This window comes from Sus scrofa, chromosome 3, assembly GCF_000003025.6.
Source record: "Sus scrofa isolate TJ Tabasco breed Duroc chromosome 3, Sscrofa11.1, whole genome shotgun sequence".
In the NCBI taxonomy this organism is placed as follows: Eukaryota; Metazoa; Chordata; class Mammalia; order Artiodactyla; family Suidae; genus Sus; species Sus scrofa.
This window is the reverse complement of record NC_010445.4, coordinates 111,308,995-111,333,755: the sequence shown is the minus strand read 5'-3', so window position 1 is coordinate 111,333,755 and position 24,761 is coordinate 111,308,995. Positions and strand designations below refer to the sequence as shown.

General features: G+C 40.4%; 2 protein-coding genes across 7 annotated transcripts in view; one reads left to right on the top strand and one right to left on the bottom strand.

Annotated features, from left to right (window-relative positions):
• Positions 1–4,998, bottom strand: part of RBKS (ribokinase) — a 97,416-nt gene extending 92,418 nt beyond the window's left edge. For 4 of the 5 annotated variants that reach the window (XR_002342152.1, XR_002342153.1, XM_021085801.1 and 1 more), the window contains exon 1: positions 4,888–4,998. Coding sequence is in view for 3 of the 5 variants with exons in the window: in XM_021085801.1 (XP_020941460.1) it covers positions 4,888–4,979 (92 nt within the window). In the remaining 2 variants the exon portion in view is untranslated. 5 annotated transcript variants of the gene reach the window in all.
• The window catches only part of BABAM2 (BRISC and BRCA1 A complex member 2), a 431,165-nt gene continuing 411,745 nt past the window's right edge, over positions 5,342–24,761 (top strand). For both annotated transcript variants that reach the window (XM_021088348.1, XM_021088349.1), the window contains exons 1-2: positions 5,342–5,477; positions 8,785–8,931. In XM_021088348.1, the coding sequence (XP_020944007.1) occupies positions 8,804–8,931 (128 nt within the window). In that variant the 5' untranslated portion in view covers positions 5,342–5,477; positions 8,785–8,803. The remainder of the gene's footprint in view (positions 5,478–8,784; positions 8,932–24,761) is intronic.

Sequence of the window (24,761 nt, the reverse complement as noted above, 5' to 3'; positions counted from 1 at the left end):
ACGAAGCTCCTAGAAGAAAACACAGGCAGAGCATTTTTTTGACATAAACCACAGCAATATCTTGTTTGATCCACCTCCTAGAGTCATGGAAATAAAAACAAAAATAAACCGATGGGACTAATTAAACTTAAAAGCTTTTGCACAGCAAATGAAACCATAAAACAACAACAACAACAACAACAAGACAACCCACAGAATGGAGGAAATCTTTGCAAATGAAGCAACTGACAGGGATTAATCTCCAAATTGAGAAACATGTCATGCAGCTTTATAGAAGAAAAATACACAACCCAATCAAAAAATGGGCAGAAGCTCTACATAGATATTTCTCCAAAGAAGACAGACAGATGGCCAAAAAGAAACACACGAAAAGATGCTCAGCATCACTAATTATCAGAGAAATGCAAATCAAAACTACAAAGGGGTATCACCTCATACCAGTCACTAAGGTCATCATCAGAAAGTCTGCCAACAGTAAATGCTGGAGAGGGTGTGGAGAAAAGGGAGCTCTTCTCCACCACTGGTGGAAATATAAATTGGTACAACCACCCCAGAGAACAGTATGGAGGTTCCTCAAAAAACTAAATGTAAAACTATCACATGTTCCAGCAATCCCACTCCTGGGCATATATCCAGAGAAAACCATAATTCAAAAAGGTACATGCACCCCAATGTTCAGTGCAGCATTATTTAAACAGCCAAGACATGGAAGCAACCTAAATGTCCATCAACAGAGGAATGGATAAAGAAGATGTGGTATATATAAACAATGGAATATTACTCAGTCATAAAAAAGAATGAATAATGCCATTTGCAGCAACATGGATGGACCTAGAGATTATCATACTGAGTGAAGTAAGTGTAAGAGAGAAAGACAAATATATGATATCACTTTTATGTGGAATCTAGTGAAAAATGACACAAAAGAACTTACTTATAAAGAGAAACAAACTTTCAGATTTCAGAAGCGATCTTATGGTTACCATAGGGTAAATGGTTGGGGGGAGGGCTCGAGGGAGGAACTGGGAGGATGGGAATAAGATATATACACTACGGTATAAAATAGATGATTAACAAGAACCTACCATATAGCTCAGGGAACTCTACTCCATAGTCTGTAATAACCTATATGGGAAAAAGGAATGGATATATATAGGTATAACCAACTCACTTTGTTGTATACCTGAAACTAATACAATACTGTACGTCAACTATACTCAATTTTTTTAAAGTATATATTTCAGTGAGGAAATTTTGTATTGTTTAAGCCATTAAGTTTGGGTAATTTGTTATGGAAGCCATGGGAAACGAATACAATGATGATATGTACCATGGCTATCAAAGTTGGACCCAAGTTCAACACAGATGCAGGGTTTTAAATAAAAATGCTATATTCAGGTATTTTGTAAAGATCTTCAGCGGGAGAAGTAATCAGAAACCATGAAAAGCTTGTAGAAAAGTTGTGGGAGAGAGTCTCTAGGGGAATAAAGTTCTTACTAATGATTAATGTGTCGAAACCTGGATATCTTACAAAGGAAGGAAAATGGCAAGGGAAGAGAAATTAGAAAGGTTTTCCACAGTGCAAGAGTTTCTTGGGCCTCACTTTACTATCTATAAACTGAAGGGCTGGGATAAATAAACCCTACATTCCTCTATATCTGAAATAAGCTTTCAAATCCTGACAGATGTGAACATGGACATTCAAGGCCCCACCTTCCCCCAAGTTCAAAGAGTACTCATTTTATTTATTTTTATGGAAGCACAGTTGATTTACAATGTCATATTAGTTTCAGATGTACAGCACAGTGATTAATATATATATATTAATGAATATATTCATTTTTCAGATTCTTTTCCTTACAGGTTATCACAAAATATTGAATATAGTTCCCTTGCTACAACAGTAGGTCCTTGTTGGCTATCTATTTTATATATGGTAGTGTGTATTATATTAATCCCAATTCTAATGTATTCCTCCCCCCACCTTTCCTCTTTGGCAACTATAAGTTTGTTTTCTATGTCTGTAGGTCTATTTGTTTGGTAAATAGATTCATCTGTACTTTTTTTTTTTTTTAAGATTCCACATATAAGCGATATCATGTGATATTTGTCTTTGTCTGGCTTACTTCACTCAGTGTGGTAATCCCTCCATGTGCTGCAAATGGCATTATTTCATTCTTTTTTATGCCTTTTTTATGCCACTGTATATATGTACCACATCTTCTCTATCCATTCCTCTGTTAGTGGACATTTAGGTTGCTTCCATGTCTTGGCTATTGTAAATAATGCTGAAATGAACACTGGGGCGCCTGTATCTTTTCAAATTATGGTTTGCTCTGGATATGTGCCAGCTATGACTGTTGGATCATATGATAACTCTATTTTTAGTTTTTAAAGGAACCTCCATACTGTTCTCCACAGTGGCTGTACCAATTTACATTCTCATCAATGGTGTAGGAGGGGATCCCTTTCTCCACACCCTCTCCATCATTTATTATTTGTAGATTCTTACTGGAATGAGGTGATAGTTCACTGTAGTTTGGATTTGCATTTCTCTAGTAATTAGTGATATGGAGCATTTTGTCATGTGCCTGTTGGCCATCTATAATGTGAAGTGTATTTATTTTAAAAAGAACTATCATTATCTTTAATGGGTGATGGTCAAGCCTCACACAGTACTCTTAGTCTAAGAAGGTGGCTCTGAATTCTAACCCTTACCTTTTTTGTTTTGCTTTTTAGGACTGCACCCGCTGTGTATGGAAGTTCCCAGCTAGGGTCGAATCAGAGCTATAGCTGCTGGCCTACACCATAGCCACAGCCACGCAGGATCTGATCTGGGTCTCCGACCTACACCACAGCTCACAACACTGCTGGATTCAGAGCCCACTGAGTGAGGCTGGGGATCACATCTGCAACCCGCAACCTCAGGGATGCTAGTCGGATTCGTTTCTGTTGGCCACGACGGGAAGTCCTAACCCTTAAATTCTTATTCAGGTAGGGTGCATGGGAAAGTTGTTTAGCTTTCTTTTCCTCTGCTGCTTCATCTATGGAAGTAAGGTAAAATTTTAGCTAGATGGATTTTCTAAGGAATGCATTATTTGAGATGTCTGCAGGTTATTCCTTTATGTAACTAAACTAAATATATTTGAAGGAACTATTTTTGAAGTGAAACACATACCTTATTTTTATATAAAACCTACCAATTATCAAGTACCTTTTCTGAAAAGAGTCATCACCAGTAGCATCAATTACCATAGGGAGCGTGAGACGGGGATGCTCTAGACAGCAGTCAGCAAACTATGGCCTGCAGGCTGTTTTTGTAAGGCATAGGAAATAAGAATAGTTTTTTACATTTGTACATGACCTAGACCATATGTGGCTCGAAAAGCCTAAAATAATTACTGTGTGGCCCTTTGCAGGCTTGAGCTCTCAAGAAAGAGTGTAGGCCTCTTTGCCACATGTCCACTTAAAGTGAACTTATGCTCTGTCACCAAAGGAAGCACATCCATCTTGGCACGAGGTAGCTCACATATTTGTGGAAAAATAAAGGCTCCCGGCACTTGAAGGTCTTTTGCTGCTTGTTATTACACTCTCTCACCTTCAGGTTTTTGGTAATCATGTGCCTGCCCCGGCAGTCTCTTCCTCTTTCTACTCGCCACCTTTCTAACCTTGGCTGGTGATAACCTGGCTTATAAACATTTTAAGCAATGTAAGATTAAGCTGGTTATGGGAAGACCCTAAAACTATTTTCTAAGAAAAACACAGGTGGTTTGGTGCAGGGATTTGGTGACTTATTTTTATTGTCCCAAGGCCTTTTTATTTATTTCCAGGTTCTCAGCTACTCTTCTGAAAAGCAAGGTTGCAGGAAAGATGGACAGGTCATACTGCAGTATGTCTGATCACTTTTCATTTTTTGTAAGAAAAATAGCGTTATATCTGAAAAGGCACTCAGCAAAAAATTAAAGTGAAGCAACATGAATCATAGGATTTCCTTGGGATATAGATGAGAGAGGGAGAGAGCGCAATAAATAAATATTACTTTTACAATCAAAAAAGCCATTTTCATTAAAAAATAAATTGGAAAGATCCAATGTCACTGACCTAGCTCAACGATTTTCCGATTTCCTTCTAGCATATTTTATTTCATCCCTTTTTTTTTTTTTTTTTGGTCCATGCCAGGGCCAGGGATCCAATGCGAGCCACAGCAGTGGCCAAGCCTCTGCAGTGACAACGCTGGATCCTTAACCCGCTACACCACAAGAGAACTCCGATTTTGTTTTTTACTATTATAGATATTGTATTTATGGGTTTTTATTTTGATTCACACTTGGTTTGCCATAAGTAACCTACAGTTACTCTAATACTGAAAAATAAACGGAAAATATGAAATGCAAGAATGCTAACGATCAATAGAGTGAACGGCCTGTTGACCTCTGCTCCACTCATTTTATACACGTTCCACGAATAATACCCAACCTGGATGGTGTTATGGCTCAAAACACTTTAGTTCATTTCACTTTCATAACAGCCCAGTGAGGTGGGGGCACCTTCTGGAAGGTAAAATAACTTGGTTAAAGTCACTGGCTAGCCCGGGGAGAGGTTCAACAGCCTGGTCCGGAAAACAGGAACAGGTCTTTGGAGGCGCTTCTAGTTACACGAGAGCTTTTACTACGCTCTGGCCTTTGTTTCCTCATCTGACAGTTACCTTCACAGACTCAAAACCTGCCTCTTCCCATCGAGGCACAGGGCGGCCTGGGGAAACCTGTAGTTCACACCAAAAGCCAACAGGCTCCATGCCCAAGGCCCCAGTGCCAAGGCAGTAAGAAGAGAGAACACGGTCCGTCCCTCCCGCGAGCAGCGGCTTCTGCAAACTGGCCCCAGACTAACCTGACCAGGTCGGTCATGCAGGAGCCCACCACCACCACTGCCGCCGCCACCTGCTCCTGCCACTGCCTCCCGGGTTCCCCAGACGCGGCCATTGCTCTACGTCGGCGCTCTCCAACCAGGAGGCTGCCCTTTAACCTTTGCCCGACCCGGTAACCAGGGACGCCACTCCTACGCTCCCTAACGACGCGGGCCTTGCAGGACGTCCGTGCGGGTCGCCCACCTGAATGCCCGAAATAACCCCGCCCACCAACTGCCCCCAGTTCTTCCAGGAATTGTCTCCCTGCACAGCTTCCCGCTACAGAGCCCTCCTGATCGGTCCAGACTCCGTGCTGCTTGCCGCGCACGAGGCAGGCGCCGAGGCAGGAACTTTCAGGCACTGCGGGGACGCCTCTCCGAGCGCCTGGCCTGGCGCGGCCGGGGACGCGCACGCCGCCCGGCTCCTGGGCCGCAGAGGGGGCGGGGCGGGACGTCCGGGGGGCGCGCACGCATCCGGCCCGCGGTGCGCGCGCAGGTTGGTGCGTCGGTCGGGGGCGCGCTCGGGTAACCTGTACCCCACGTAGTCGCCGGTTACCGATCGGACTAAGCTCCAGGTACCTGGACTGGGGCTGGTGCGGGGAGGTTGGATCCCGAGTCGCACAGGTGGTGCTAAGGACAGTGGTTTAAATATGCCCAGGGCTCGCCTCCTCTTTCTATAGAGAAGGCCCCTGTTCCAAAGATGCCCTGTTCATTCCCATCATGCTGGCTCCCTAGAGAACGAGCCCCCAAGGCCAGAGGCTGCTCTTTCCATGCCTAGCCCGCCCCTGGTCCCTGATTAAGCTCAGCTCCTTCCTCCTTCCCGCCTGATGAGGGGATCGTACAATTTGGGAGAAGGAAGAGCCTCTGGTCCCTTTTAGATGTCCCCCTTTGGAGCGGGATGTCATTCTTTGGGTTCGAGTCGACTTGTTTTTCTTGAACATTGCCCCTTGGAGAAATTGCTTCCCCCGTGTAACTTCCCTCGTGCGCTGCGTGACGTCGACGTGACGCAGCAGGACGCCACCCCTTTCCGTTCCATGACGTAAGCTGGGCACATGTTTCCGTGTTTGTCATCCCATCTTAATTGCAAGAAACTGACGATGCTTCAGACGTCTTTGTATTCCCCAGGCTGCCCATCAGAGGACCTCATGTGACCCTATTTTGAGGCAGCAGATCCCTATAAAAATTGTATTTCTGCATTTTCCTTCTGTAATACGTCAAAATCAGGAAATAGAAATTGCACAATTAGCATTCAGGGGAGGCTGACCACCGTAAATTTTTGCCTATCTAGGATCTCTTATTGTGCTTCGATGTGTAAAGTTACTACTGGGGGTTGAACCCCCATCCGTGTCCCTTACTCAAAAGGATTGCGCCAAAGAACCATCTTTTTTGGCTGTTTGGTGACCTGTGATTTTGGAATCAGTGGTTTTTTTTTTTTTTTTTCCTTAGAGAAGTCACAACAGCTCCTGCTGAAACATTTTAATGCTGCATGAAATCTTGCACTGTCAAAAGATAGTGTTCTGGCTGTGCTGGAAACAAAGACAAATTCATTCCTTCAGGTGTCATTCTAAGGTCATGCCAGTTGCTGAATTGAATGGGATGTTGTCACCTTAAGTATAGTTTGGTTTCTGGAGCAGGTTTGTTCCCTTTAGTGTTTGCCTGGTGAATCACTAGGCTTCAGCAGTAGACCAACAGTAGTCTAATTTGTTTCTGGTTGTCAAGCAACCATTAGTTTAAATTGGTGACTTTTTTGCTCACATTTTACTAGATGTATGCTTTTTTTTTTTTTTTTTAAAAAAAGCACATTCACTTTGATGCTTTTATTTTTTTGGTGATTGAAGTTATAAATGTTTATTTGAGAGGAAGATGGGTATAGTGGACTTGGAGGGAGATCTGGATTTGAATTCCGATCCTTCTTGCTAGATTTGTGAATCTGTGACTTTGAATAAGTTACTCAATCTTGCCCAGCTTTGGTTTTCTTATCTGTGAAATGGGAATAATACTCTTAACCAGAGAACAGGGTAGTTGTGGGGAAATAAATGAAATTACAGATAGAGGTGGGTAATACAGTGCCCGATACTAAGTCGATTTTCAGAACGTGTTGGGTCTGTTTCCTTTTTTCATAGAAGTGAGAGGTAAAATAGGTATTGTGGGGAAGTACATGGAAGAATAATTCTGTAATGTAGGTAAGGTCCTTTTGCTTTTTCCAAGATGAGTATTTCTGTTTTGCATATGATCTAGATAAGCATCCTTTCAAGAACTGTGACATCAATGGGTAGAAATAAAAGTGGAAATGTTGCAGAATAGGAAAAAAAAAAAGCCTTCAAAATGATAATATAGGCTAGTATGCCCTTCAGAGACAAATTATAAAAGTTATCCATGTCATCTGTAAAATGGGAATTTGAATTCACACCTTAATGGGCCAGGGTTGTGAAGATCAGCTGCACTAATGCATATGGAAGCTCTTTATAAGAAATAGAAGTGTTATTAAAATACACATGATTTTTATGACTGATAATACAGGCATTAGATGTTTATTCGTATGTCGTGATCACATACTGGAATGGTGGCGGAAGAGCGTCTGTTAAGTGGTCAGAAGAGGAGCTTGTTTTATGTCTGCAGACAGCATGATTTGAGCACTGGAGGATAAAGCTTTTTACTGCTTCGGGGGTCCTTCTGGGTGTTATCACACTCTATAGGGTCACAGTGTCATTATTTATTGAAAGATGACTGCAGCCCTTCCCTTAATTCCTACTCTGAAATGATTAAAACAGGTACCAGTTTACAGCCTTTAGCAGGGAACTGTAAACTCTCATGTGGCATGATATATGAAAACTGGAACGAGCTCATCATTTACTTGTAACTTGCAGGAAATTAATTTGCTTTTGATGTGGGATTATCCTTTCAGATTGAGGAAGAAAACCATCATTTAAATTGACTTATTCACCTCTGAAAGTGGAGGCTTTCATTTAGAAATCTATTAAGAGGAATTCACGTACCCCCTCCCTCCTCCAGCCCCATGGGTTTCCAAGTAATTTAGAGATAATTTATTGGTTTTCCTTTTGTATTTTCACAGCTAAGAACTTCTTAGTGCCTTAAAGTCAAAAACTTTTAGATCCATGTTAGTTTGTGTTGCTTAATACCCGAATAGGTATGTGTTTTCATGATTTAACTGTGAAGTAGATTTTTGCTACGTCTGTTGCTCAGATCCACCATTTTCTACCAGATTTTTTGAAGGCATAATATCTTCCCTTCATACCTAAATATTTCTGTAGTTTTTGTCTCTGTATTCATTGTTAAAAGATGTTTACTGGGGGCTTAGTTTGTGCTGAGAACTTTTGTTTCTTTTTCTTTTTCTTTTTTTTTGTCTCTTGAGGGCCGCACCCATGGCACATGGAGGGTTCCAGGCTAGAGGTCGAATGGGAGCTGTGGCCCCTGGCCTATGCCACAGCCGCAGCAATGTTGGATCCGAGCCATGTTTCAGTCTACACCGCAGCTCACAGCAGCACTGGATCCTTAACCCACTGAGTGAGCCAGGGATCGAACCTGCATCCTCATGGATGCTAGTCAGATTCGTTTCCACTGAGCCACGACGGGGAACTCCGGGACAGCTTTTAAGTAAAGTGTGGCAGTGTAGAAATTGGCTTTGGAAAGGGGGTGGGAATTGGATTTTAAGGATAGCAGCTCTTTCTGAAAAGTCTTTGTCTCAGTAGGGGAGCTGGAGGGTGATGGGTTCTTCTGGAAGGTCATTGAAAGAGGCTGCCACAAGACGGGAAATAAGGTGTCATGCAAGTGACACTTCTGTGTGCCGTGCCAGTTTCCAGGAAGCTTGATATATCCAGTTCCTTTGGATAGTCTCATATCATTCTTTCCTTTTCCTTTCAGTGGTGATTTGCAAGTCAGAATGTCCCCAGAAGTGGCCTTGAACCGAATTTCTCCAATGCTCTCCCCGTTCATATCTAGCGTGGTCCGTAATGGAAAAGTGGGACTAGATGCTACCAACTGTTTGAGGATAACGGACTTGAAGTCTGGGTATGTACCAGAGCCAATCCAACCTTTACTTGATAATAAACCTTTCTCATCACACTTGTAAAAATTGAACACCACAGAAATTCATCAAGTCATGACCTTATCATGTGTCGATTTAGTTGTTTTTGTCCATTTCTTGATATTTTATGTTGCAATTTGGTTTTGTTTTTTGTGCTTCCCCACCCCCTTTTTTAGGCTCACACCTGTGGCATTTGGACATTCCCAGGCTAGGGGTCAAATTGGAGCTGCAGCTGCTGGCTCTGCACCACAGCCACAGCAATGCCAGATGTAAGCCAAGTCTGCAACCTGCACCACAGCTCATGGCAACACCAGATCCTTGACCCACTGAGGGAGGCCAGGGATCGAAGCCACGTGCTCATGGGGACTAGTCGGGTTTGTAACCCACTGAGCCACAATAGGAACTCCCTCAAATTGTTTTATTTGTGTTGTGAGCCGTTGCTCTATTGATTTATTTATTTATATGTTTGTAGGAGTCAGGTAGTACCTGTATAGAGTTGAGTAGCAATGAGAAATTGACAGTTTGTTCCTACGATTAAACTCCAGTGTGCCAACAACTAGTGGGCCATTGCTTTATGATCAAATGTTCATTTCTTCAAAGTCATATCTCTTTGGGCTTAGTGTACCATGTGGTTTTCGGCACATGCGTTTTTCATCATTGACTCGTTTTCTTGCTCTGTCTTCTGCCATCAGGATGCACTGTGAGAGCTGGGATTTGAGATTGTGAATCTGACATTATTTGTTATTCTCTCTTAAAGGGCACATGATAATAGCTAGTCGGAATGAGTCATTTTCCCCAATGAGGTTGACACAGTAAGATCTCAGGTCTAGAAATGTTGCACTTCTAAGAAACCCAACTTTTTATTTTGAAATATATTTACTTATAGAAAAGTTACAAAAATAGTACAGAAAATTCACATTGTTATATACTGATAAGAATTACTCTGGTCTTATTTAAATTTTGCCAGTTTTCCCATTAGTGTTCTTTCTTCCATCTGGGATCCAGTCTAGGATACAAGTTGCAGGTTGTCATGTCTTTGTAGACTTCCCAACTTGTGGCAGTGCCTTCGTTCTTTGTCTTTCATGATTCTGAGCCTTTTAAAGATAGCAGTGGTTAGTTACTTTGTGAAATGCTGCTCAATATGAGTTGGCCTAATGTATTCCTTTTATTAGAGTGAGAAAGATGTTTTTTCCCAAGAATACTACAGGAGCGATGTGGTACCATTTTTAGTGCATCAAATCAGGGAGTACATGATGTTCATGTGTCTACCTAACTAGTATATCAACTTTGACCACTTGGTTAAGATTGTATCTACTAGGTTTCTCTTTTGTAAAGTTAAGTGATTTTCCCTTTGTAATTAGTAAGAATCTTGTGGAGTGATGTTTTGCGACTTTGCAGATGTTCTGGTTCTCATCATACTTGTGCCCATTAATTTCAGCGTCCATTAGTGATTCTTGCCTGCAATAATTTCTACTGCAGTGATTGTATGAGTGATTTTTAATTTCCCTATTCCTTCCACATTTGGTAATTTGAATTCATCTGCAAAGAAGCACTATCTCTTCTCCAATTATTTATCCATTCAGTGATTTATTTTTGTCAGTATGAATTTTAGGTACTTATTTTATTCTTTGGGCTATAATCCAATACTGTCTTTATTTGCTGTTTTGCTCAATTGTTCTAGCCTTTGTCATTGGGAGCTCTGTTGAGTTGGCTTTTGAGCATAGCCTCATCATTTTTTTTTTTGCGCATTTTCTTACTAGAAATGTTGCATTCTTGTAGTCTTTCTTTTTAGGCTCATTTGTTTTTGCCTTCTACATATCTTGCTATTTTCTGACTAAGCTGATGGCCTGGATGAAAGGTAGTAAGATAGAGAAGCCTAAGATAGTTGGACATTTCACTGGAATGGTAGGATGCTTTTAAAAAGATCTGGTATTATGGTATTACCTTCAATTAATTAATCACTTGGTATGGGGTTTATTTTGGGGGTGACAATATGTTTTAAAATTAGTTTGATGGTTACACAATACTGTAAATATATCAACCCCCCAATTTAGTCATCTTTAAGGGTGAATTTTATGGTTTGTTGATTACATCTCATTAAAATTGTCCTTATAAAAACCAAACTTGTGACCCAGGGATGTTACCTGGCTTGAATTGGTAATGGAAAAATGGAAAAATGTCTTTCAGAGTTCCCATGGTGGCTCAGAGCTAATGAATCCGACTAGTATCCATGAGGATGCAGGTTCGATCCTCACTCACTGGGTTAAGGATCTGGCATTGCCAAGAGCCTGTGGTATAGGTTGCAGACTTGGCTTAGATCTGGCGTTGCTGTGCCTGTGACGTAGGCTGGAGGCTACATCTCTTATTTGACCCCTTAGCCTAGGAATTTCCATATGCTGTGGGTGCGGCCCTAAAAAGACCAAAAAAAAAAAAAAAAAAAAAGTGTCTTTCTTTAGTTTGTCAGAAACATTCTTTTCAGAGATATTGAAGACATGTTAGGGGACTGATGGCCAAAGGACTAGGGTCTGGTTTATGTAAGATGATGTAAACATATAAACCTGAACTTCCTACTCTTTTATCAGTATCCATGACTTCATCATGAAGTCACTTTACTTCTTTTTTGTAGACTCCCTCCTCGGTGCTCCCCAATTCCTGAATATTTATTCAATATTTAAGTACAAGTAATGGATCTGATAATCGGTTTGAAATGAATCCACTGGACCTGGCCCTGTCTGGACTAGCTCTGTGAAAAATATTGGGAATGGCATTTAAAGACGTATAGTGTTTATGGAATTTACTTTCTTTAGATTTAAACAAGAAACAAAAGCATCCCTACTTACATTAATGAAGTTGCAACACATAAAATGATGTGAAGAGCCTTATTCATCTGGAGTATTACTGATGCCTTTTATGTAGTACTTGGCTGAAGGAGTCATGAAAGTTCTTTGGAAGCTTGTTAACCACTCTTTCCTCAGTCCTTCCATTAACCAAAGTGTGAATTCCTCAAGTTTCTATGGCTAAACAGTGGCAGCGTCAGGGCAAAGTTTTTTTTTTTTTGGTGTGTCCCTTTTGGCATTTCCTTTTCTTTTAGATCAGCAGCACTCAGTTGTGTGAATTGGGATCCACATTTGGGATTTCTATTGATTCACATGGGGCATGCTAGTAGGCCACATTATATATGCAAGGTGTGAAATGAGGAGACTGATTTTTGGAGGTCACCAGAACCAGTCTCGTTACTCTGTATAGCTACTTGCCCTTGAAGAGATGAGGTACTAGCGTATCTGATTCTGGGTCTGGCTCACAGAAGGAATAGATGGGCAAGCATCTATGCAAAGTAAGGTTTGTTTGCCTGTTTTTTTAAAATAGCAATTCATCTTTATTTCTCTTATGGCAACTAAATCTTTCTACCTGATCTAAGACTGTGTTTCTGAACTCCATTGCTAGGCTGTCAGTATTCTGGACAGGATTCTTATTTAATTTATTTTTATGCCTCCTTCAAGACGCCCATACTACCTTTCCTGTGTGTGTAAGGTGGAATGAATGAATGGGTTAGAGGTTTTCCCAGAGAAGTTGCTTCGTTTTGGGGGTCAGAGTGGTTTGGATTTGTGGCTCAGAATATGGTTTATTGGTCTGAAAAATCAACCGAAAGTTGATTGCTTAAATTCTGTTATAATTCTTTTAAATGACATTTTCCTGACAAACGAGTTGATATTTTTGAAATTACAGTCAAGTGTGTTATTGTACTGGGTCTACTGTCTAGGCAGAATACATGTTGAGACCTGGAGGGACCAAATTTTTTATTTTAGGGAATTATTCCATGAGCCAATGAACGTTGATTAGCTCTCTGCTCTGTGTTAATTTGATCATGAGTGTTATTTGTAAGATGCCATATTTGGTCTTTTTTAGTGGTTTACGAATCTCGAAGATGTCTAAGTGTTCAGCATTCTGGAATGATGCCTGAGAGGAAAGCAGAAAGGGTTCACTGCAACCTGTGGCAGCTGAGCCTCAATATCTTTTTTCAGTGCATCACAGTGACTCAACCTTACTGGCACATGGCAGTGTTGGGGGCATCTGCTGTGACATCTCATCCGCCCACAACTACCTGTTGCATTTTTTGATCCATGTTCTGAATTTCATTACCTAGTTAAAAATAGACACCCAGTGTACTTGATTACTAAATAGAAACGGTTTTAAAAGGTGAGTGCTGTAGGCTTTGAAGACTGATCTCAGTTTGGCTGCTTTAGTTTCTGCTGGCAGGCTGAACCTCTCTTTTTTATTAGCCTTGTGCCTACAAGGCAGCTGCTGCCCCAGGAGACAATAGTTCAATTTTGAAGATGGGCAACTATTAACAATATAGTATATAGTTCTTCACTTGGCTTTTCCATACTCTTCTGTGATCTTTCTCCTTTTTCCCTTTGCATGTCTCTGTACTTTATCATGTATGAATACATCCCTAAACAACATAGAGTATTATTTTGTATGTTTAAAAAGTTTATACAGGAGTTCCCATCCTGGTGCAGGGGAACCGAATCTGACTAGGAACTATGAGGTTGTGGGTTCGATCCCTGGCCTAGCTCTGTGGGTTAAGGGTCTGGCAATGTTGTGAGCTGTGGTGTACGTCGCAGACAAGGCTCAGATCCTGTGTTGCTTCGGCTGTGGTGTAGGCCGACAGCTGTAGCTCCCATTGGATCTCTAGCCTGGGAAACTCCATCTGCTGCGGGTGTGGCCCTAAAAAGCAAAACAAACAAACGAATACATAGTTTATATATAAATGATGCCATACCATATGCATTCTTCTGCAACTTGCTTGTTTTGCTTAGTATTAAGTTCATGGCATTTATCTGTATTAATACTTATGGTTCTAGTTCTTTCACTGCACTGCTGTATCATATTCTGTTGTCTGAATATGCCTCCAATTTTTATCCATTCTCATGCTTACTGACTTTTATGTTGTTTTACATTTCTTTTAGCAAGGAATGCCATTATGAACATTCTTCCACCTTTGCTCAGGAGGTATATTTGAGAATATTTTCTGGGGCAGAGTTTTTTTTTTTTTTTGCTTTTTAGGGCCACACCCTTGGCATATGGAAGTTCCCAGGCTAGGAGTCTAACTGGAGCTACAGCAGCCGGCCTACACCACAGCCACAGTAACACCAGATCCGAGCTGCGTCTGTGACCTACACCACAGCTCATGCAAACGCTGGATCCTTAACCCACTGATCGAGGCCAGGGATTGAACCCGCAACTTCATGGTTCCTAGTCGGATTCGTTTCTGCTGCACCATGACAGGAACTCTTGGAGCAGAGTTTTTTGAATTGGGTATATTTACCCATTTTTGGTTGTAAAATCAATGAGTGAGTCACCCCAATGTTTAGAAAAAAATGAATGAGAAGAAAATGGAACTATCAGAGTGTGTCACACATACTAAGATTAAGCACTGTTTGGTGAATTTTCCTTTCAGTTAAATAAGTAAGTCTGCCTGTGCTGGGCCATAATGTAAAAATATGTGTGTGATGATCAAAAAAGTTTGAAAGCTACTTTTTCAGGGTATATTGCTAGGAATAGAATTGCTAGCTTTTAAGGTATCTATTTTATTAGATATCGCTGGATTTTTTTTTATCAGTTGTCTTCTACCAGAAATGAATGAGAATTCCCATTATTCTATGGTCTCAACAATACTCTGTTGTCAGAAGTAAATTTTTGTGACGCTGATGGGTGTGAAATGGTATCTCATTATGGTTTTAATTTGTATTTCCCTAATTACTGTTGTAGCAAAGAATCTTTTCTATCCCTATTGGGAGTCCAGATTTCTTCTTTTTTTATTTTTATTTTTTTTTAAATTTTAGGGCCACACTCGTGGCATATGGAGGTTCCTAGGCTAGGGATCAAATCAGAGCTATAGCTGCTGGCCTACGCCACACAACACAACAACGCCAGATCCAAGCTGCATCTGCGACCTACACCACAGCTCATGGAAACGACAGCTGCTCAACTTACTGAGTGAGGCCAGGGATCGAACCTGCATCCTCATGGATACTAGTCAGGTTCGTTTCCCCTGAGCCATGACAGGAACTCCAGATTTCTTCTTTTGAGAATAACCTTTGCCCTTCTTTTAAATGGATTGTTCATATTTTTAATAGATCTTAAAATACTCATACTGTATTTTGAATACTAATCTTTTAACAGTTATGTATATTACAAATATCTGCATTCAGTAGGTGGCTTATATTCTTAATTTGGTGCTACTGGTGGCCAGAAGTTTTAATTTAATGAAATCAAATTCATCAGTATTTTCCTTTTTAGATTTATACCTGTATGTGTGTATGTATTTGTTAAGAGAGAGAAAAGGAACATTTCAAGAAATTCTGTTCCATCCAGAAGTCATATATCTTTCAATAAGAATTTAAAGCTTTCTTTTTTGGTCTTTAAATAGAAATCCATTTCTTCTATAAAATGTGTTGGTTGAGATAGGAACATAGGTTTTTTTTTTCTTTCTCCCCACTGGATAACTGGCTGTCTCAGCATCATTTATTGAAAAGATCATCCTTTGCCTGAGGCTCTGCAATAGTACCTCTCTTATGAAGTCAAGTTTACCTCACACATGGATGGATCTGTTTCTAGGTTTTCTGTCCTGATCTGTCAGCCTCATTGTCCTTGGGCCAGTTCCCACTGTATTAACCATTACGACTTTTAGGGTGTCATAATAGCTGGTACAAAAACTCTCCTCATTCATCTTGCTCTGATTCTTAAAAATTATCCCGCTTAACCACATATCCTAAATACTTTTTGATAACCTCATTTCAAAGGTTGCATATTGGTCTGTTAGGACATACCACGATTCACGTAACAAAAGCCCCTCTTTTTAACTCACTGAGAAAAGGAAATGAAGGGGAACTGACCTGGTGAGGGGGTACTTGAGAACTGATGGTCAGGAAAGCTCTCTAGGAGGAAGTGACATTTCAGGTGAATCAAGAAAGATGAGAACAATTCAGTGCGAAGAGCTGGGAATTTGTTGTAAGAAGAGAATACCATGTGCAGAGGCAAGAGAAAGCTTCCACGTTTAAGGATCTTCAAGGCCGCTGTGGTTGGAATAGAGGGAGACAGTGTGAGAGGGAAGTGAGATGAGCTTCTGAAGTTAGTCAGGGGCAAGATTATACAGAGCCTAATGGGATGGATCAGTCTGTCTGTCTATCTATCCATCCATCCATCCATCCATCCATCCGTTTATCTATCTCATAGATGCACAACACACCATATGTTTGTTATATATTATATATATATATATACACACAACACACACCACACACACACACACACACATAAATTTATATATATATTTGGGACTGGGTTTCAGTCTGGGTAGAATGAGAAGCTATTGAAGGATTTTAGGCAGAGTGACATCTTATTTATATTAAAAAAAAAACAACACTGGTTGTTATATGGAACATGGCTCATGCAGGATAAGGTAGACTGGTTAGTTGTCCGTTACGAGAGAGCTGGTGAGAGGTGATGGAATCTTGGAATATAGTGGTGGCAACGAAGATGGGAAGAAGAGAATGGGCCATAAGCTATTTAGAAGGTAAAATCATACGTATGTTGAGTTTGGGGTTTGAGAGAGAATCAAGAATGACTTCCTCTTTGTTAGCTTGAGTGACAGGTAGGTAGATGGCCATGCCATCTGCTGAGATGGCAAGGTGAGAAGATTGAAGAGGAACTGCTTTCATCTGGATTGATTGGTGTCTGGGCCTGCCAGGCGGCTATCATTGTATCGTTCCTTTTGCCTCTTTCCGGTGCTGAATCTCACATCTTTCTTGTTTTACTCTCCAGCTTTGTTAGAGCATGTATATACCCCCATAGCATCCTAAGAAAGATAGGAAAGGAGGTTCAATTGTGAGTTCAGGGAAGTTAAAAATATTTGTATTCTGCTTTTAAGCATGATTGATAATTTGGGCAAGTACAGAAGTATAGGTTGCAAATTATCTTCCTTTTGAATTTGGAGGCTTTGATCTGTAATCTTGGGGCCCCCCAACAGGTATTGTAGTTTCATGGTTATAGTGTCTTGTCTTCTCTGTAGAGAATTAATTATAGTTGTTTTTTTTTTTTTTAAATTGAGGTATAATTGACTAAATATTTAAAAAGCACTTCTCCTATACTTTGTATTATCTGTTTTGCTCTCTGTCTTTCATATTGGTGGCTTTTCTTAAAACTGATGGTTCTTATCTGTCCCTGTCTATGAAAGAGTGAGGCTCTAAAACGTGATTTTGAAGTTCTTTGTGCGTAGCTGGGCTTGCCAACTACTGAGACTCCCTGTGGTCTGATCAGGCAGTGTGGACCTGCGATTTGAATTTATCTCATATATGTTTGGTCTTCATCCATACTTCCAGGCTCATAGCTCCCCAAGCCCTTGGAATTTACTGAATGATTTAAGAGCAGTGGGATAAGAGTTGGTCTCTTGTCCTCAGTTCCTGAAAAAGCTTCAGGGATGGTGACTTTTGGATCCCACCAAGGGTAAAAAGAGAGCAAACCGGCTGATTAGAAGGTTGGAACTTTAGTCCTACCCCTTGACCTCTGGGAAGTAGAGAGTGGCTAGAAGTTGAATCAGTTGCGCATGGCCAATGATTTAATCAATCAGGCCTATGTAATGAAGCCTCCGTAAAAACCCAGGAGGTCTGGCTATTGATTTGTGTCATTTAATGTCCTCTTATAATGAAATGAGTAATCTAATGAGTAAATGGGCTTTCCCATTTTCCCATTAATAGGACCTGAGGTGGGGGTTGTGGGAACCTCTGATTTATAGCCAATGGGTCACTGGCATCTGAAATAGGAGGTGTCTTGTGGGACTGAGCCTAAACTTTTGCCTATGGAATGGGATCTTATCTCCAGATAGATAGTGCAGAAGTAAGTTGAATTGTCAGACCCTGGTTGGGTGAGAATTGCTGTTGGTATGGGGAAGCCTCCACACACACGTTGAAATTGGGTCCAGGAACCCTTTTGCAGGCAGTAAAAAACCTGGCCTTTTTATTAGGTGATTGTCAGATTCATTATCCAGAGGTTTTTTCTCTGAGACTATAAAAAAAATAAAAATTAAAAAAAGAAAAAAAAAGAAAAGTGCCCATATGGATGTGTATATTCCTGTGTGTCAGCAAAATGTCAATGATTGGGCTAAAGAATATGTAAATTTTAAGGCTTTTGACATATTTAGCATATTAGTTTATTATATTTATATGTAAAGACTATAAATATACACATATTTCTCTTCAGAAACATATTAGCAAGTTTTATTCCTAGTAGTAGGATATATATAGGAACTAGGATGCAGTTCCTCTAGTTTTGGTAATAGCAGTATTACACATTTTGTAAGATTACTTGCTAATTCAGTAGATGGAAATGGTATTTAATTGCTCTTTTATTTTATTTATTGGCATGTGGGTGTGTCTGTGTGTGTGCAAAAACAGCCAATTCATGACATATGTCCATTTTTCTGATGTGCTGTTTGTCTTTTTCATATTAATTTGTACATTTATTTATTTATTTTTATTACTCAAATGAATTTATCACATCTGTAGTTGTATAATGATCATCGCAATCCAATTTCATAGGATTTCCATCCCACAACCCAAGCACATCCCCCCACCCCCCAAACTATCTCCTACGGAGACCATAAGTTATTCAGTGTCTATGAGTCAGCATCTATTCTGCAAAGAAGTTCAGTCTGTCCTTTTTTCAGATTCCACATGTCAGTGAAAGCATTTGATGTTGGTGTCTCATTGCCTAACTGACTTCACTTAGCATGATAATTTCTAGGTCCATCCATGTTGCTAAGAATGCTGGTATTTCGTTCCTTTTAATGGCTGAGTAATATTCCATTGTGTATATGTACCACATCTTGATCCGCTCCTCTGTCGATGGACATTTAGGTTGTTTCCATGTCTTGGATATTGCAAATAGTGCTGCAGTGAACATTGGAGTACGTGTGTCTTTGCGAGTCGTGGTTTTCTGTGGGTAGATGCCCAGGAGTGGGATTGCTGGATCAAATGGCAGTTCTATTTTTGTACACTTTTAATATATTATGAAGATGAACCTTTCGTCATAGGTTTTACAGATTTTTCCCCCAAGTTTTCAGTGTTGTTCCATTAAATTAATTAATTTATTCAATATGCAGACTCTCTTAAATAGTAGTTATGAGGCAGTAGAAAGGTACAGCATATTAAAAAAGATAAAAAAATAAAAGATACAAAAAGGTGTTAACTAGAAAACACATCTCCTATTCCTTTCCCTAATAGTCTTCTCTGGAGACAAGTACTCTTACTAGTTTCTTGTACTTCTTTTAGAGGTATTCTTTGCAGACATAAGCCCTTTTAAAAAAATTTCTGCATAAGCAATAGCTGTGGTAAATTGTTATAGTCATGGCTCCTGATAAAGCATGCCTCGCCTTATTTATCTCTTCTCCTTTGAACATGGTTTTGCCCTTCTTTTCATCCACAGGTGGAGTCTGTTTCCTCACCCCTTGAATCTGGGATGGCTTTGAAACTTGTTTCTCTCTGTAGGAAGGGGCGTGAAGATGATGATGTGTGGCTTCTTAGTCTAGGCCCTAAGGGGCTTGCCGTGCTGCTTCCCTCTCGTGGAATACCACCGTTGCCATGGGCAGCAGTCTCCTGGCCTAGTATCCTTTAGAGAGAATGGCTCAGGTATCCCCGCTGTGCCAGCTGTGCTCAGGCCCGGAGCCAACCCATGAGCTGAATGCAGCTGCTTGAGTGAGCCAATGAGACACCTGCAGAGTCGAATGGCCAACCCACAGATTGATGAGAAATAAAAATTGTCGTCTTGAGCCACTAGGTTTTGGGGGTGGTTTGTTATGCAGCAATAAATAACTGATATAGTTAACAGCTTAAACATTCATATAAACTATATTTTGAAGGTGGCTTCGTATTAGTACTTAGCTGCTTTTTAATCCCTGCATAGTATTCCAGTGAGTGAATGTACTATAAGTCAATGTTATTAATAGATATTCAGTTGGCATCTGTCTTTTGCTATAACATGGGATTGTAAAGAATCGCCTTATGTATATCTTTTTTGAGTGTTCAGAGTGCACTTTATTTTTTTTGTTTTTGTTTTTTTCATTTTTTAAAGTTTTATTGATATATAGTTGATTTACAAGGTTGTGATAATTTCTGACATCCAACAGAGTGTTTTAGTGATATGTATACACACATCCATTCTTTTCCAGATTCTTTTTCCATAAAGATTGTCACAGAATCCTTTTTTTTTTTTTTGTCTTTTTGCTATTTCTTTGGGCCGCTCCTGCAGCATATGGAGGTTCCCAGTCTAGGGGTCGAATTGGAGCTGTAGCCCCTGGCCTACGCCAGAGCCACAGCAATGTGGGATCCAAGCCGCGTCTGCAACCTACACCACAGCTCACGGCAACACCGGATCGTTAATCCACTGAGCAAGGGCAGGGACTGAACTCGCAACCTCATGGTTCCTAGTCGGATTCGTTAACCACTGCACCACGACGGGAACTCCCCCTTTTCTATTTATATTTGATTTGCCAAAACTTTGTATGTTGTCATCAAATCTTTTTCCTTCAGAGATTCTTTTAACGTTTTGCACAGTTAATGCCTTTTCCACTTTGAGCCCACCTACATTTTCTTCTGTTATAGTTTCATTTTTATTCAAAAGCAATCACTTAATCTGGAATTTATTTTGGTGTATAACACATTATAGAAATGAGATTTTATTATTTTTCTAATTAATTCTATAGGAGTTCCCATTGTGGCTCAGCAGAAATGAACCTGACTAGGATCCTTGAGGACATGGTTTGATCCCTGGCCCCACTCAGTGGTATGAAATGTGGTGCAGGTTGCAGATGCGGCTTGGATGTAGTGTTGCTGTGGCTGTGGTGTAGGCTGGCAGCTGCAGCTCCAATTTGACCCCCTATATATATATATATAATTCGATAATTATGTATGTAATTATCTAGTTGTTCCAGCACCATTTGTAAAATGAATCCTTTACTCAGTCGCTATTTTGAAATGCCATCTTATATGCTAACTTCTTTTACTTCTTTCTTTTTTTTTACATAGAAAAAGTGACTTTATTGGTGTATAGTTCTATAGATTTTAACGCATGCATAGATTCATGTAATTGCCACAATAGTCAGGATACGGAACATTTCCTTCCATCTCGAAAACTCCCTCATGCTGCCCCTTTGTAGTTACATCTCGCCCGCCCCAAATCCTGCTACCACTGATGTGTTCTCCATCACTGTTTTGGCTTTTTGAGAAAGTCGCGTGTACTTGTTTCTTGTCTTCTTTTTCTTTTCAGTGATCTAAGTGTATCTACCTTATGCAATTATATAGCTTTTTAATTTTTGTAGCTCTATAATATGTTTGAATACTTGTGTGGTCTTACTTGCTGGGCGTTGGACTGACATTGCATAAAACCTTTTTATTTCTGTGGAGAGAATGTACATCTTTATAAGAAGAGTCAAGCAACTTTCTGTAAAGGGTCAGATGGTAAATATTTTACCAGGTGTATGAGCCTTACTATTTTTGTTGCTACTATGTTAGCTTTGCCATTGCAGCATGAAATCATTTAAATACAAATGATTATATTTAAAAAGTAGATAAGTGGCCACTGGATCATAGTTTTATAATATTGACTATTCCTACTTTATAATATTAAGAGTATACCTCTTCAGGAATATGGTCAGTCTCTCTTATTCACATCCATTTTTGTGTCTGTGGATACTGGTCTGTGTTTTCTTCATTTCGTTTCTGCACATTTTGTTCCTGTTAACTTATTCCTAGGTATTTATTCTTTGGCTGTTAGCATATAGAAATTCTTAGTGGTTTACTGGCATATATGAAAGCTGCTGTAGGGCCTATGCCCAGTGAACTCTGCCATCAGCCTTGGGAACTCTTGCTAGGATTCCGCCCTCTTCCCCCAGAGCCTGGGATGGGGAGTGCTAGGATGAATTGGAGTCTGGAGTTTTAGGTGGCTCTTAGTCGGGGTTTTCATGCTCTTCGGTGATTTCATTTCAGGGTGACCTCATATGGTATGGAAGTTGGGATAGGGGACAAGGCGAAGGGAAGTGGCCAGTCTCCTGCGTAAAGGAGAGGGCTCGAAGATTCAATGAGTCTACTAAATGATTCCTAGCTCCACTGTGCATTGCTCAAGGGAACAAAAAAAAAAAAAAAAAATCACTCCTACCCTTATCTTTTGTCCCCTCCATTCTTTGCAATTTTAAGGTAGTTTTAGAATAGCTTTTGTTTAGGTAGAAAGACAGATTTGCTAATTTTTTTTTTTTTTTTTTTTTTGTCTTTTTGCCATTTTTAGGGCCGCTCCTGCGGCATATGGAGGTTCCCAGGCTAGGGGTCGAATTGGAGCTGTAGCTGCCAGCCTACACCACAGCCACAGCAACATGGGATGTGAGCTGCATCTGTGACCTACACCACAGCTCACGGCAATGCAGGATCCTTAACCCACCGAGCGAGGCCAGGGATCGAACCCGCAACCTCATGGTTCCTAGTTGGGTTCATTAACCGCTGAGCCACAGCGAGAACTCCTAAAGTGAGACTCTTTTAATACATGTTAGTAGACACATACATTTGTTTTAGGGCCCCTAATTCACTGCTCCTTTGCCCTCATTTACATGTTAAAGGACTCCTTCTGTCCAGTAGAACAGCTTCTTCTTGGCTTCCACAAAGGTGCTTGCATAAGCTTGCTTTTTGGTGCCATGGTCTTGAGAAATAGTTTCGTAATTTTCCTTTTCAGGGCCACATTTCCTGAGTAATTTGGTTATCTTTCTAATGGCGTATTATGAAAGTTGTTTTTCCTATTGACCTTGCTTCTCTTGACCTTTTGAAACATGTGTCCTTTTGGTTTTCTGAAAAGGTTTTTATCTCAACCTTTGCTCTTGCCAACTTATGGATAAGAGATCTTGAATCAAGTGGAAGTTTTGGGAAATATTTTGATGTCCCACTGTTATAAGTAGGTATAATGCCCTCGGAATAATTGTTATTTTTTTCCATCTAGAGACTCCTAAGCCTTTTTCAGTTTAAAAGCATTATTACTCTAGAAGGGGGGATTGAGGCAGAATAACTCAGGTGGTCAAGGGGGGAGTGTGGGCATCATTGCACTAGGTGCATTCTTTGATCTGCTGTTGATTAGCATTTGTGGCTTAAGGGCTCCAGGGAGTAACATCCCCACAGGCCTTGTTTACTACAGGGAGTAACGCCCAGATGGACATTAATCCCTAACCCCCTGTGACTCAGTTTTTGGGAAGAAAAGGGCAAAGAAACCATGAGACTTATGGGACATTTCCACCCCTAAGACCTCTGTTGGGCAAGGACTGATATAGGTAACTTAAGCAAGGCCAGTGGAGAAAACCACATCTTTCTGGACCCCATGTTGGTACCCCCCCATCTTTAAGGGATAAAAACCCCTATAAGACAATAGAGAGAGGGGACTCGTCTCCCTCTTCCCAGCTGTCCTGGGAGCTATTTTCTTTCCTGTAATAAAGACTTTGCTTGCTTAAAAAAAAAAAAAAAAAATGAGAAGCATTATTTAAAATTTTTTTGTTCAATAAATTTATTAACATATAGGTTCAATTTGGGGCTTAGCACATACTTTTAAAAAATGTGGTATAATAGGAGTTACCATTGTGGCTCAGTGGTAACAAATCAACTGGTATCCATGAAGATGTGGGTTTGATCCCTGGCCTCTCTCAGTGGTTAAGAATCCGGTGTTGCTGTGAGCTGCGATGTAGGTTGCAGGTGCGGGTCAGATCCTCGCGTTGCTGTGGCTGTGGTGTAGGCCGGCAGCTGTAGCTCTGATTTGACCCCTAGCCTGGGAACCTCCATTTGCTACGGGTGCAGCCCTGAAAAGACAAAAAAAAAAAAAAAAAAGTTGTAAAATATATTTAACCTGGATTTGCCGTTTTCACCATTTTAAAGTGTATACTTCATTGTCACTAAATACATTCAGAGTGTTGTGTAGCTGTCACCACCCTCCATCTCCAGAACATTTTTAATCTTGCAAAACAAACTCCATGCCCATTGAACAATAACTCTCCATTCTCCCTTCCTTCAGCCCTCGGCAGTCACCATTTTATTTTTTGTCTATGAATCTGGCTACTTTAGGCATCTCATATAAGTAGAATTATGCAGAATTCGTATTTTTGTAACTGGCTCATTTCATTTGACATAGTGTCTTCAGTGTTTATCCATGTTGTACCATGTGTCGAAATTTTCTTTGTTTTTAAGGCTGGAAAATATTCCCTTGCATGTGTATGCCATATTTTGTGTATCTACTCGCCCAATGATGGACACTTAGGTGGCTTCCACCTTTTGGCTGTTGAGTAAGGCTGCTATAACTATGGGCATGCAAACATCTTTTATTTTTATTTATTTATTTTTTGCCATCCATATGGCATGCAGAAGTTCCAGTGCCACACGGTGATAATGCTGAATCCTTGACCCCTGAACCACCAGGGAACTCCTGCAAACATCTGTTTGAGACCTATTTTCATTTCTTTTAGGATTATACCCAGAAGTGGAATTGCTGGATCATATGGTAATTTTATGTTTAATTGTTTGAGATACTACCATACTGTTTTCCACAGTGGCTGCCCCATTTCACTTCCACGTGGAAGTATTATCTGTGCTGCCCCAGTGCCAAGCTAGGGGAGTATTGACCAGACTGAATGGCAAGTAGGTTAAGTGTCAGCCTACAGAATACACAGGTACTGCGTGACTGTATTTGTGTATAAAAGTCTTCGATATATGTGTGCCTGTGTAGCTCTAAATGTGCC